Source organism: Ostrea edulis, chromosome 8 (assembly GCF_947568905.1).
Source record: "Ostrea edulis chromosome 8, xbOstEdul1.1, whole genome shotgun sequence".
Lineage (NCBI taxonomy): Eukaryota > Metazoa > Mollusca > Bivalvia > Ostreida > Ostreidae > Ostrea > Ostrea edulis.
In genome coordinates, this window is record NC_079171.1 from 18,344,820 (window position 1) to 18,359,780 (window position 14,961).

General features: G+C 36.5%; 1 protein-coding gene across 1 annotated transcript; it reads right to left on the reverse strand.

Annotated features, from left to right (window-relative positions):
* Positions 1–6,870: 6,870 nt before the first annotated feature.
* LOC125661927 (uncharacterized) lies at positions 6,871–14,480 on the reverse strand. Its single transcript, XM_048894092.2, has 5 exons — positions 14,258–14,480; positions 13,663–13,806; positions 13,433–13,546; positions 12,602–12,728; positions 6,871–6,961 (listed from the first exon to the last, which is right to left on the reverse strand). Exons 1-5 carry the CDS (start codon positions 14,334–14,336, stop codon positions 6,901–6,903), a joined length of 525 nt encoding a protein of 174 aa, XP_048750049.2. The 5' UTR covers positions 14,337–14,480; the 3' UTR covers positions 6,871–6,900.
* Positions 14,481–14,961: the final 481 nt, after the last annotated feature.

Genomic DNA, 14,961 nt, shown 5'->3' on the forward strand with positions numbered 1-14,961 from the left:
TAACGCAATCAGTACCACAGAAAATGAGAAATGATTTTCCTATGTTCAGTTATTTATAAAGAGATCTGGTCGTTTTTGAGTAGATGGAATTCTCATAGCGATTACTTTGTACGTACTATATGCATATATTAATCAAATTATATTTTGTACATACATACATATATCTACTGATATAATTTATTAATAATAGAATTGGCTACAAGGCCATGATCTGGCCTGAGGCATGTTATAATTAACTGGAAAACTAATTTGACTGTAATGTATAATGTATACAGCACAACCAGCTGTGAGACATTTGGCCTACTGCCTGGATTGAAGGTGACCTTGACCTAATATATAATGGTGAATTACTCAAGTAGATATGTCTACACTTAGCTGGCTGCCCTTGTAGTCCTTGGTAAGCTGCTTAGCAGCAGGATTGATAAGAGTGATACAAGTTTGAATATTTATTGAATTCATCAGAAACAGGATGCAACAATAATATATATGGTGGAAAAGATCGCATAGGAATTTTTTGTGGGGAACTGGGGAGGCGGCCAGTGTACCAGTGTACATAGGTGCCCAGCCTGAACGGGTTACCATGTTCTAAGGGGGGTAGAGACCTCTGCGCATCTCACCTGTCTCCTGCGTACTACCTGGTTTAATTAGCAAGTGCAGATCAAGCTGTAGACCCTCCTACAGTTGTCGCAACATGCACCAGCCTGAAGCATCCCTTCCTTTGGTAGGAGGTGGATGTGGCCCCAGCTATGAACTAGCCGAGAGCCCCACGAAATAAACTTTACCAACTTATTCAAGAAATTACTATTTTCATGAATATGGACTGACCCTTGACCTATGTAAGTGGTCATCTGGAGGGTATACCTTAACTACCTGCCCCCTGCTTTAGTAGCAGGTGGGAGGAGAGCCGGTTTTGGCGCAGAATTAGTGATCAACTACCCCAACGCACTCCCCAGTCCGCCACAGACATTGGGACAATGTCCCCCACAATAAATTTGATATACACTAGTGCCCTGGATACTTGAACTTAAGAATTACTTATTTAGCCGACCTAGGCATATGTATGTGAATTACCTAACTGAACCCAGGAGTAAAAGTAGAAAATGGCTGTCTGGCCAAACCATGGAATAAAAAAAAAGGGGGGGGGGTCACTGAGTGGAATGGGTGGTGTTTTAGTCTTGGGAGAGGAAAGATTGTAACCCTGCCTGTAGATTTTTGAGAAATACTTAAGTTTCTCAAGCTAGATAAATGGGTGCCATCTTGACGGAATAACGGTATGTCTGAGAACTTGATATTATGATCATGATCTATACACAAACCTAAAACTTCTTTGGCCATGAACTTTAGCATTAGTTTGTTTAGCCTTAGACGTTTTTTGTTGATTTTGGGTCCATCCTTTAAGGATACATGATGCCAATAGCGCCTAGCAAGTAAGCCTGACCAGATGAGTTTGGTTGTTGGCCACAGAGCATTGTATCTATATAAAGTGCATTGAATCATGTTGGCGAGGGATTGAGAAGTGATGTCGGGGGAAGTAAGATCGTTTGATCCAACATGGAAGAGCAGGAAGTCTGGAGGTGGGGCATTATTGACCATGTTTGAGATTGTCTTTTGCACTTGATTCCACTTAAGGCCCCGAATACCGTTGCAAGTGATCCTTGCTGGTAGGTTGAAGTCAGAGCCCCCTGGCCTGTGCTGTGCTGCCAACCCAGCCCGATACGGGATAGATGATCCGATTATCCAGATAGACACACCTGGAATACTTGGTTTGAATTAGACATGTGATAAGGAACCTTGACCTATATATAGGGGTAGCTATTGGTAGAATTAATACTATGAAAAGATTAATCTAGGAGATGGGGCGAATATCGGTCAAGTAGGCATTGCAATTCCATCGCCCCTTTGCTTTAATCTGAGTGTCTAGAACCCCCTGCTTGGCCAACTCGGTGGCCATACCTATACGAAAGCTATGAGACCTGTAATAGCCTGGTACCTTCAAGCATGAATGGCATTTTTGTAAAATGGATTGAAATTGAAACGAGTTATAGGTTTGCCATTGATATGTACTAGCAGAGTACTTATGATGCTAGGTCTTGATTTAACGTAAGACCTGACAAAGTTTACTGGACAGAAAGCTCCGAGGGTTTGCTTGTTAATTGTTACAGTGGTTGACCTTCCTAACTGATCGGTTTTAGACTTGGGAATCGTGAGTGAAATGTGGCCAGATGACTGGACAAGTAGGTCGGATAGCTGGATATGGAGCACTTCGCTAACTCGAAGCAACCCAAACTAAGTTAAACTAGATGCTGTCATGAGACAGTAATACCCGCACGTAAGTGTTTGCCTTTAAATGTACTCTCTGTCCAAATGGCGGATCCAGAGGGGAATCCGGGGATTGGCACCCCCCCCCCTTTCTGTGGGACATCTTTGTAGTGTTGTTTTTTGGGTTTTTTAAAATATGATACTGCTAATATTTGTAGGCAATTATTTTTAATGTACAAGTTGAATAAAATATTAACTAGCACTGGGTGATACACGTATATCTATTTTTATCGATTCATTTTTTTCCTTTTGTACATTGATAAAGTGGCTTTTTATAGGATCCGAAACAGTGACATGTGAGAAAGTTGATTGGCGGGGATTTCTACTTTCACTTTTGAGGATGCAGTAAACGGACGACAGGAGGGGAAGCTGCGCATTTCCTCGTTGGATGATTTGTGTACATGTGTGGACGTGGATGTCATTTCAGTGAGTTCACTTGGATTTGAGAGGTTGAGCAAAGGCACAAAGAAATTGTTTCCTGAGTATAGAGTCTGAAACGAGGATATTGCATCATTCCTGATCAGGCAAGTCTGGCTTGTTCATTTATTTTATTTATCATTTTTTTTTTTTTTTTTTGAATTATTTTTTATTCATTTATTGGTTTACAATATTACAGAAGGTGAAATGTACATGTTTAACTATTTCTGTGTATCATGTATGTGTATTTGTTTTAATTTTCTTTGGGGGGGGGGGGGGGGGCTGTTATCAGTTTGTGTAGAGTGTCAGTTTTGTGTATTACTTAAAGATCAGTACCAGTGTCCTACTGTTGAACATTGGGCAGTTATGTAAATTGGCACTTGGTTGGTTTATGCAGTCCTACCTGACATTGACAGGGCTTTCCCATGGAGACTGTTTTCCAAGTTATGCGTAGAGTGTCAGTCATCTATCTGTGTCTCGCAAGTACTTGATGCAGACAGCTATCATGCTGAATCCCGTGAAGGAAGGGGATATAGACTTCCTTTGGAATGACGTACATACTCAATGTTGCGTCGCTTGTGGAGACCCACATCTTGAAGAGTGACCTTGACTTTTGACCTTGACCCCATTTTTAAAGGTCAATCACCTAAGACTTTGTGGAGGAGAACGTGATCTTGACCTTTGACCTTGACCCACTTTCAAGGTCATTCAAGGTCAACAATCCTAGAATATCATGTGACTACTCCTAAAGATGTAGATGGAGCTTTATGATAGAAAACGTCATTTTTCGGCCCCTATTTGCCCCCTGGGGCCAATATGAAAATTCCGAAACCTTATTGCACATCTACAGGACATTACTATTCAGCTCCTTGAATATCATGTGACTATTCCTAAAGATGTAGATGGAGTTAAAGTGACAAGCTTTGTGATAGAAAACGTCATTTTTCAGCCCCTATTTGCCCCCTAGGGCCGATATGAAAATTCCAAAACCTTATTGCACATCTACAGGACATTACTATTCAGCTCCTAGAATATCATGTGACTGCTCCTACAGATGTAGATGGAGTTTAAGTGACAAGCTTTATGTTAGAAAATGTCATTTTTCAGGCCCTATTTGCCCCCTGGGGCCAATATGAACATTCTGAAACCTTATTGCACATCTACAGGACTTTGCTATTCAGCTCCTAGAATATCATTTGGATTGCGCTGTAAATGTGGACACAGTTTTAGTGACAACAACCGGGACAGACGGACAGACGGATGGACGGACCGGGATAAAAACAATATACCCGAACTTTCTTTAGAAAGTGCGGGTATAACAATATACAGCTGTAAATAGGGACGATTCGTAAGGAGATCTGCAAATGGTTGGCAAGACCCGAATAATTTTGGTAAGAAGCTGTAGGGAGATGAGATAAGGAGATGGGGACTCTGAGGTCCTTATTATGACCAGTGGACATCCGGATACCTTGCAATGTTTTCGACACAATGTAGATGTTTGTGGTGTCTGAATAACCTTTAAGTTTATGAAAGTGAGAGATGGCACTGGTATAAAGTTGGGCTGTTCTAAAGGCGCCTCCTCGAAGAGATAAGTAGGCTAGATAATGCAACAACTGATCTACAGGGGCAGGCCATGTTCGAGGCAATTTGTACTAGGTGCGAACATTTTTAAACTGCTCTATTGCAGTGTTATAAGTGGAATGAGTGTTAGATGATAATGAGTTGTGTAAGAGTCTTGCTGCTTCTTCCTCTAAATGTCCCACAGATGGATACCTGATGGGGATAAATCGGTAATGTGGCTCGATGGCGATGGATTCTCTAATTTTTTTTCTTCTAATTTCTCCTGATGTAAGCCGTGGAGATGTTCCTGCTGAAGTGAAGTTAACTCGTTCCGCGTTAGGCTTGTGGTTAGATGGTTCAAACGAGGTTGTTTCTTATACTGTAATAATTCGGATGGCCAATCTTAATTAATTGTGGACTATTTGATAAACATCAAATATTCTTGATTATATAAATGCTTTATGAAAGCAAATCATCTTTTGACCTTTGATATCTTTGTGTTTCATTTCTTGAATCATCAATTGTCATATAGGCGTTGTAAGTTTTAAGAACTTGTGCTCAACCCTTTTATCATAACATCTGGACCATAAAATATGTTCAAATCAAATCATTGCGGTCCTAAGCTTCACATTCACAAGGGCTGTTGTATTTCACACATTACTTCTGAAATCATAGGTATTAATCACATAATAACTTGGACGGAAATAAACGTCAAATACGGCTATAACACACACTATAACCCCCAACCCCCACTTCCATAACTCTACAATTTGATGAATTGCATATTTCATAAAGTTTTCTCCATAAAATCGAAGAATCTAAACTTAATTGTTGTCATAGATATAATACAACCTGCTAAAACTCGGCATAATAAAGAATTTGGTGACGTAAGCTTTACTATACACTGTTAATACTGTTTATGTTAAGCTTAGAACCAAAATGGTAAGCGCACCCCCAACTTCCCGTGTAAGGGGAGTAACTGCAAACATGTAGACCATTCTTCCTTATATATTTCTTTACACTAAAAGCGGTTATGTAACGTAGTTTTATTAGGTTTCTCTGGTTTTAGTACAAACTAAATGTTTTTATTAGTCAATTATGCCATTGAGAAATTTTGAGAAAAAATGGGTGTCATTTATTTCACACCTTATGCCCCTTTAAAATCTTCTCAAAAACCACTGCGCCAAAAACATGGAACTTCCTCACATAGTCCAGATTCACGTTTGCAAAAATCATGTCCCCCGGGGGTGGTGGTGGTAGGGGGTGGTGGTGGTAGGATGGAATCACAATAGGGGATCAAAGTTTTACAGACAAACATATAGGGGAAATCATTAAAAATATTCTAAAGAAAATCTGGGCCAGAAAAGTAGAAATTTACATGAAAGCGTCCTGATATTGTGCAGATTTAAGTTTGTTAAAATCATGGCCCCCAGGGCCACAATAGGGGATCAACGTTTTACATACAAATATACAGAGATAAAATCTTCTTCTCGAGAACCACAGAACTAGGAAAGTACAAATTTACATGGTAGCTTACTGACATAGTGCAGACTCATGTTTTTAAAAATCATGGCCCCCAGGGGTAGGTTGCGACCACAATAGGGGATCAAAATTTTACATTGCGAATACATGTAGACATGTATAGGGAAAATCTCTAAATATGGACCAAGGTAACTTAGGTGAGCGATGTGGCCCATGGCCTCTTGTTTTCATATTGCATTACAAATGTCACATTGGGCGGGGTATTCATGTTGGAATATTTCTAGTTATCAATATTTTCGAAAACAGATAATCTTAATTTATTTTTGTGACATTTTACATGTTTTGATTCCTATTATCAATATTTTGTATCTTCCTGGAATACGGGTTAGCTTGCATAATGTGATGCCGAAACATATGCCAGAAATTACAAGTGTAATCAACGCATTGAATTATTAACTTGTAATCATTTCACACTGCGAAAAAAATATGTACATCAAGTGTTAACGAACGGTACATGTTATATCAAATCCATATCTCTAATGTAATCTTTCTGTTGAAATATGTATACTCACGTGTAATTCAATCTTTTGAAAATCAAAATTTGTGTAAATCAACTTTCTCAAACAATCATCAAGCAGAGAGAGAGAGAGAGAGAGAGAGAGAGAGAGAGAGAGAGAGAGAGAGAGAGAGAGGAAAACGTATAAAGTGAGGACAAATTTCATCCAATGGACAAAAGTTGTGAGGACAGAATTGCAATATGAGGACCAAAAAAAAAATATTGTCCTTACAATTACGCCCTCATAAATGTCACCTACAGCATGTGAAAGATGTAGATACAAAATATTAGCTTAGTGAGGACAAGTGGTGTGAGGACATGTCCTTACTAATATTCTCTTTCAAAACCCCTTTTTCATAATTCGAAAGAGAGTATTAGATAAACTTTTATAGGTATCCCTAAAGCTATACCTAACATAGTACTCTTTTGCCTTTAGAATAATATATGTGTGCATTCTCTTCTACACATAGTAAACTAATCATTAACTTAAATTAAATTAATCATTAATGAGTGAAAGAAAATATATGAAGATACTCAAATTTCTATATGGATTTATTAAAAGGAAATTATTTGTTACATGTTTTGATTATCCGGAATGGACATTCTTTGTTGTAAAATCCAACTCTTCTGAAATGAAGAATAAAAATAATTAACAATAGATCAAACAGTACCAACCTGGAGTCCATTCTGGGCTGAGTTTTACTAAACTTCTTATCTTACGCAAGAAATTCGTACGTTTTAATTTAAGATACGATGTTTCTGTTTTACTAACGTGTTCTTAAGTTTCCATCGTAAACTTAACTTGCGAAATATTCGCAACTTACGATCTGACGCTGCGCAATCGCATTTGTTACTTTCACTTTCAGTATTTCATAGTACATGTAAATTCAATATGGATTTACAGCAGTTGATGAGGTCCTCATTGGAGATTTAACAATTTTAAAGCAAATAAAGTTCAAAATAAATAATTACTAAAATGTAAGAATATTTTTGTACAAAAATATATTTGTTTTTTTTTTTATGATTGCATACGAAATATCAATCGTATTCATATTCTTTTTAAAATACAACTCGTGTAAAAAGTATATGAAAACGAAAATACATTTTAAACTATTGCAACCGCCGCTTTGGCCTAGAGGTAGAGCGCTCGCCCCGCATGCGCAAGGTCGGGGTTCGAATATTGGCCACGCCAGACCTAAGTCGTTAAAACAGATAGTGACAGTTCCATCGCCAAACGCTCGGCATCAGGTGTGAATGTCAAGGTTCCTCGGAGATGACCTTATTTTTTAAACGGATGTCCCGTGTCACAGTAGGGTGGCACGCTAAAGAACCCTCACTGCTCAATGGCCGTAAGCGCCGAGAAAAGGCTTGAATTTGAGGCCCTTCACCGGTCTTGCATGGTGACGTCTCCATATGAGTGAAAAATTCTCGAGAGAGACGTTAAACAAGATACAATCAATCAACAAACTATTGTAAATGACTACATACACTGTACAATACACTGGACCATCCTCTTAATATATATACTTCACATAACAAAATATATGCACATATACGAAGAGAAAAACCTGCAAATTTTCAGCGATATTGAATTTTTCGGTGCATTTACCAACACATGCCCTGTAAAGGGTGTAGAAGATGTACACTAGAAAATGTACATTTTTGCTCTTGGTTACGGAATGATGTACACTATGTGGTCGGTATAGACAAATCAAACGTTACTTAGTATTTTAAAAGTGGAAGTATACATGCATTGGAAATAGACAAATATGTGTTCTACCAACTCGGGGGTGGGGGTGGATATTGTGTACCCCTATCTCTATATGTAGACCGATATAACTATTCATTTTCTTAATTTAAAGCTCGGGGGACGGTCGTTCTGACCCTCGCCTACACATTATTGTTGAATCGGTATATAGGAAAAAATAGTCAAAATCTCTCTGTTTAATAGCAAGCCCGGCTGTGATAATCCTGAAATTTAATAAATGTAAAATAATCCAAGTGTAGCGTTGGAGTATTTTTCAAAGAACAAATCAGAACAATACCATATTGTACAAAATCCGAATATCTAATACAATGAATAAATTATATTACAGCATTCGTGTATAATAAAATATAAATAATTTGCTATATGTAGATCTACCATGTTAGGATCCCTCCCCTCATTTTTATAAGGATACACTGAGACTCATTCAAAAGCCTCAGTAGAATTTGATATACATGTACAGAGTTTGTTAGCATGTATAGTAGCAAGGCTCATTTTTGGCGTGCAGGCACACAAATTTGGTCCGAGAGAGGGTCACGTAAATTAATATATAGGCTATATATGTTATTTTGTATGTGCAATTTACGCAAAATTGACATCGTCACGTTAAAAAAAAGTCAAACAGTAACACACACACACACACACACAGAGAGAGAGAGAGAGAGAGAGAGAGAGAGAGAGAGAGAGAGAGATTGCTCCTTTGATTTTAGATGCGGTTTGTATTTTATGTTACACAGATCAGTTTCTTCAATATTAGATACGCCACTTCATCATTTGCATTATGATATCAAAACATAGAATATGACGTCACATGTCATTATGTATTGTGTGGAGGTTGAACTCGATTTGAAACCCGTGTCAAAATATGGCTGTGGTATCCTAAAAAGTATTCTTGGAGGTGAAAATTTGGGAAATTCCCACAGTGTACTGATTACGTGTTTTTGGAAACTTATAGCCTAGCGTTCAATGAGTTCTATATTTATCACAGTGTGAGAACTTCGCTTCTGTCGCTAAAATTTGAACGAGGACGCAGCTCTAGGTTTGTTTTCATTTTGTCTCAAAATGCTCTGGAACATCGAACTGCATGGGGGTAGCCATTTGTATTTAGTTAACAAATAACTTACGAAAAAAATATTAACTTAAGATAGCTCATCGGCTGTCGTGGAGTTACGATGACTTTTTTAACGTAACTTAACAGATTTCTATCAAAATTTGCATGTATTTTGTCGAGGATGCATATTGACCAAATTCCCGAAGAAAAATATGTTTAACGGCCTTTCTCAGAGTACAGCCACTTCTAAAAATAGAACACATCACTTTAAAACAAGCAGTGTTAACATACATATATTTTAAGGCACTGTCTTTCTTTAAACGATAGAAATATGTTTCTTTCATGTGAATTGAAGAAAATGTATTGCATTTGACCGGTTTCAATAATTTTTCATCTAATGAACCATGTTCTTGTTTCCAAGGTGATAAAAATGCACGTATAGTAGTCAAATTTTGACTGATAATAGCCTACCATATCAGGAAAATTGTGTTTTCAAAAACCTTCAGATTTCTTAAACATTTCAATATGTTTTACCTTTACACTCCAGCAATCATTTGACATAAGAAGTAGATAGGGTATCGGATAATTTGAGAGCCCAGTGATCCCCTCTAGGTTAAAAACCTTGAAAAAACGCATATTGGAAAATGGTGTCTAAAATTCCCATCTCTGCAAACATGTTCCGTTAATCATTTACATTACTAAATTACCATTTCAAGAAATATTACAGGGTGGTTTTAGAAAAACAGTTTAAAACATGAAAGCTTCAAATAGCGAAAAACCACTTTCATTGATTACCGTAAGCTTTATGGATCGGGCTTGAAGTTAGAAAAATCCTAACTTTACTATGGAGCTTAAAGCTCGAGCTTACTAAATCCATAGCCTACGTCACATGAACACTGACATGACTTCACAATAGAAGGAAAAATAAAATTATGTCGCCAGATCTAGTTGCAACAAAGTGATGTAGATCAGAATGATTTTTACATTTTTAACGCTCATTCCACAGGGCTCGTCACGAATTGACCCTCTCGATTTTATATTTACACTTGTAAATATAGAATAGACGATGTCAAATTTTAATAAGACAAATATTTCGTGACGAGCCCCTGTGCTCATTCAGAGAATGCTAACCTGTCCTAGACTCAAGTTACAAATTTTGGGAAATTCGAATATTTTAAAACACCCGCATTCCTCGTCCCCTTGGTAATTTTTAGTTCCTGGTAGTTTTTAACAATACGATGCAGCCATGCGATGTGAGTCTTAACGACATGTACATGTAACTACCGCGTACACTCCGAGTCGTTTTAATCAAAACACCAGTAAAGGTCATGTCCGGCCAGAAAAGTGTTTTAGATAAAAGAAAATTACATTATGTACAACACCCATGATTCATACTGTACGTACAAGAATACAAACGTACGGCACCTAGGCCTAGAGATGGGACCTGAATATGTGACAAATCTTTCGGCGTATGATCTAAATTGAACACCCTGAAATCTTCATTAGACACAACAGAGATATGCATACTGTACATGTACATGTATATGCACATTTATTATGGATTCGGATGGCCTCGAAAGCAATTTTTGTCGTGTACTAGTTCGAAATATCTGACGTTTTTCTGGCTTTTTTTATGATTTTGATATTTACCGTGCCAGGAAAACGTCAGAACCGGCGCCATTACGTAAACTGGAAATTTGCCGCGCCTCCAGTTGGAGGCGGCTTTCTCGGGCCGATTTTAAATACTTTGGAGTCGAATTCAATGTTAAACTCATAATTAATTAATAAAACGATGCTTCTTGTACTTACTAATATCGATCAAAAGCAACACAGATAAAAAAAAAAAAAAAAAAGGCTGTAAATATACTGAATATGAGAAATACTGGCAGAATATATGTGATTTGCTTTAATTATGTACAGTTAACAAATAATAATTGCTTTATATGAAATGATTGAGACTGATCAGTAGACCAGGCAAAATTCTTACTCCCCTTATCTCTCTCTGTCTCTCTCCCTGTCTCTCCTTCTCTCTCCCCATCTTTTCGAAATTAAATACCTATCACATTATACGTGTACATATGCACTCCTAAATATACACATATATGTTTGTACTTGCTTGAAATATGTATATACTATATTATCATGTATTGTTAATATGTAAATGTTTATTTATTGTGAAAGCAAAAAAATAAAATAAATGAATTGCAAAACAAATTATCGATCAAAAGAAAATATCACCTCAGAATTCGATAACAGAAACACACAATTGCAGTCAACTGAATTTTCGTTGTCATTTGAGCGTGACTTAAAACAAAGTTCGACGGTTTGTTAAAATGTTTTCATAAGGCTATTTATGTGATGAAAGAAACCATAAAATCGATATTAATAAGTACAAGAAGCAGCGTTTTATTGATTAATTATGAGTTTAACATAGAATTTGGCTCGCAAGTATTTAAAATCGGCCCGAGAATGCCGCCTCCAACTGGAGGCGGCGAATTTCCAGTTTACGTAATGGCGCCGGTTCTGACGTTTTCCTGGCATGGTAAATATCAACATCATAAAAAGCCAGGGAAACGTCAGATTTTTCGGACTAGTCGTGTACATGTAAATAAATATTTAAAATTTGCAAGGGGGGGGGGTACGATGTTAGTATAGCTTTAGATTATGCATATGTACGTATTTTATTTATATCATGACATCGATCGTATTCTGTCAGGTTTAAATAAATTATAGGGAAAACATAACAAAAATAGGTGACTGCAGTACATGTACCACACAAAAATTTGCATTTTGTTGAATAGGAGATTCGACATTTCTACCCATCATTAATGATCAGAAATCACACAAAAGAAATGGCCTACAATAAATAAATTGAAAGTTGGCAACACGATTTAACATCATAATCTGTAATATTTGCAGAAATCTCACGGGAATTACTGAACGACTGTGTGTCATTACGCAATGTGTATGGAGAGTTTACGACTTCGCGATGTATATAACTATAAGCATTTTCTCTCCCGAGCGTTGTCTTGTATAAAACCGGCTGGTTTGTATTATTGCGATTCGTATGTTGTTGTTTTTTAATTCTAAATTTTTGTTGTTTGCTTTCAAACAAGCAGTCCTAATATACGGTCTACAAAATTCACCAAAATGCCATCGAGTTCGTTGAATGTGTAATAACGTTTGTGACTCGTGAATAACGTTTCCAACGTTATTTGACGTGATCTGGGGAATTACCTCAGCCCTGGTTACTCTGTAGATGTTAGTCGGCTATAGGTCCTATAAATAGTAGGTACATGCTCTACATCTGCATTAACCGATCCAGCGATCTTCATAACGACGTTTATCAAAACGTGATAATTATTCGGCTTGGACGCTGACGATGGTCTTTTAGATAAGAATGAAAAAGGTATGCTCGGCAAATTAAACTTGAACGTTATTTCTCTATTACCCTTCAGGAAGAAATACAGGAGTGGATCCAATCAAGTAAAATCCTGGTTTCGTTGGAGACGGGGACTTTGGATCCTCCAATCGAAAATAGCGCACACATTCTCTGTCGTTGTATGACACCTGTAGGGCTGTGACAAAGATTAAATTAGACAGCTGTCTGTTGGTTATTCAGAATAAATTTCTGATATTCACTGAGATGAGAAGTTAAGGCAAACAATTAAACTAGAGTATGATATATTCACAAAGGTCACGGCATTATCAAAGCGTCATGAAAGTCAGTTTACAATGTATGTGGTTTAGGGTCCACTACTTCTTATTTCAACTTATCGAGACTCACTTCATTTTTTACTTTATAAACCAGTGAAAACAGAGATCCTCAACATTCTAACCTGTTAATATATTGAGCTAGACATAATATTCAACACTATTACATTGTAAATGCATAGACACATGTACAATATTATATTAATCCATTCTTGGGTTAAAAAGATATCTTTGGAAAAAAAGAAGAATATTAGTACAATGTATTGGACATCAAAGTCGGAACTAAGATTATATATTTCAATGAGCCCAGACTCAAAGAAGATTATCACAGAATTTCTTTTTCTGTCGATGATTTCTCCAAATCATATTGATAGGAAAAAAGAATGTAAAAATAGCGCACATTTGTTGGCTAGTCACACTACCGTGAGCCCTATATCTTGATCAGGTAAATGGAATTATGTAAAGAACAACCTAAGAGATTAAAGTATTGATTCATGTTGAATGATTTCAGCTGAACTTTTCAAAACTTGTTCTAACAAAAATGTCTAGATTTGTAAATACACTTTACCTTTACAGCACCTTACAATGACATTGCCATTGGCGTCTTTTGGCACCCTGGAATATCCACTGACATAACCTTTGTTTGGACACTGGTATGGAGATTTGGAATAAATGTTTATGTCTGTGAGGGAGAAATTCCAATCATTATTTCAGACATTGCACCCCTATGTAACTTCAAAATAGAATAGATAATATTATATTTTAATGTTATCATGAAATATACTTTCTTAAACTCACTTATTGTTTGACATCCTTTGAGGGGACCTGGGGGAAGAAGACAATTTGGAACCGAGGCACCATATCTAACACGGAACGTAACAGGTCCGTCATTGCTGCAGTAATTCTGAGTAATAAATGACTGTGTCGGCGCATAGTCCGAATCTGTCAAGAGAACAGTGCACTAGTCAAATTAGGAAACACGGGGTGTGTATGCAAGATTGAGCCTTGTGTAAGGATGTATCAGTGTTACAATTAAAGTATTTTTGATAAAATAATTTTACATGTATTTTTATTTTACACTTCAAGTATAACATTTTTGTTTTCGAGTTTCAGTTTAGTATATAAGGTATTTTGGACTGAAATAAAAGATCTATATTTATTAGACAGTTTTAAGAATAATGGTTTGCTGCCATTTTCTCAGAGAAGCGCAATGATAGCGCAAAACAAAAAGGAAAATCATAAACCAATCAGTTTTTGTATCCTATTGTAGTCTAACTTACTACCCATTTTTAATTTCTTTAACAAAATTTCTCAAAAGCGATACTGAAAAAATAGTGGTACAATATGTATATATAATGTCAAGTCAAATATTTACACGTATAATGAAACTCACCAACATAGATCCTCCCTAGGCGTCCCTGCGTAAGAGCTATTATGGAAAGAAAAGTCAGAGATAATGTTAATGCGTTCATTTCACCTTAGTTCCTTGTCAGAGGGGGAGTGAATGTTTCCATTGAACAGGTCCGAATCAAATATATACATTTGGCGTGTCATCGAGATGTTGATATATTGTCAGAGGTTATAGGCCGAAATGCATCAGTTGTTAAAGTTAATTCGAGTTTTAAGTTAATGAAACAAAGATATCAAATGACATGTTTTATTAATTGACTTATTATCATATCAAGCCAAGACCTAAATTTTTATAAAATATATCATTGGAATATTAACATGGAAACCTTGCTGAATTTACAGTACTACGAACAGCATGTTTGATATAAATTTCAAAAGATGTACCTTTTGTGAAAGAAAATGAAAAATATTCATTCAACGAAAAGAGATTAAACTTTACTAGTTTTATGTACATGCATTCTTTAGAATTGTTTTAATTAAGTCTCGCAAACAAAGTTAGAAGACTTTTTTTTTTTTTTTTGCTCGGTTCTGATTAAGGTCTTCCGTTTCCAATTGTTATTGTAAAGTTTTATGATGATAGATATTATTTAAACTTGATAGGTATTTTTGCGACATTTATTACGCTGCTTAAAGGGAAAGGCAACCCAAAATTATTTTTACTGGATAATTGATAGGATTAATTATATG

Coding starts and splice junctions, on each gene's coding strand:
- LOC125661927 (XM_048894092.2), bottom strand. CDS start 14,336: ATGAACGCATTAACATTATCTCTGACTTTTCTTTCCATAATAGCTCTT. Junction 13,547..13,662: donor CAAAGGATGTCAAACAATAA/GTGAGTTTAAGA, acceptor TCTCCCTCACAG/ACATAAACATTTATTCCAAA. Junction 12,729..13,432: donor CATTGTAAGGTGCTGTAAAG/GTAAAGTGTATT, acceptor TCTTTGTCACAG/CCCTACAGGTGTCATACAAC.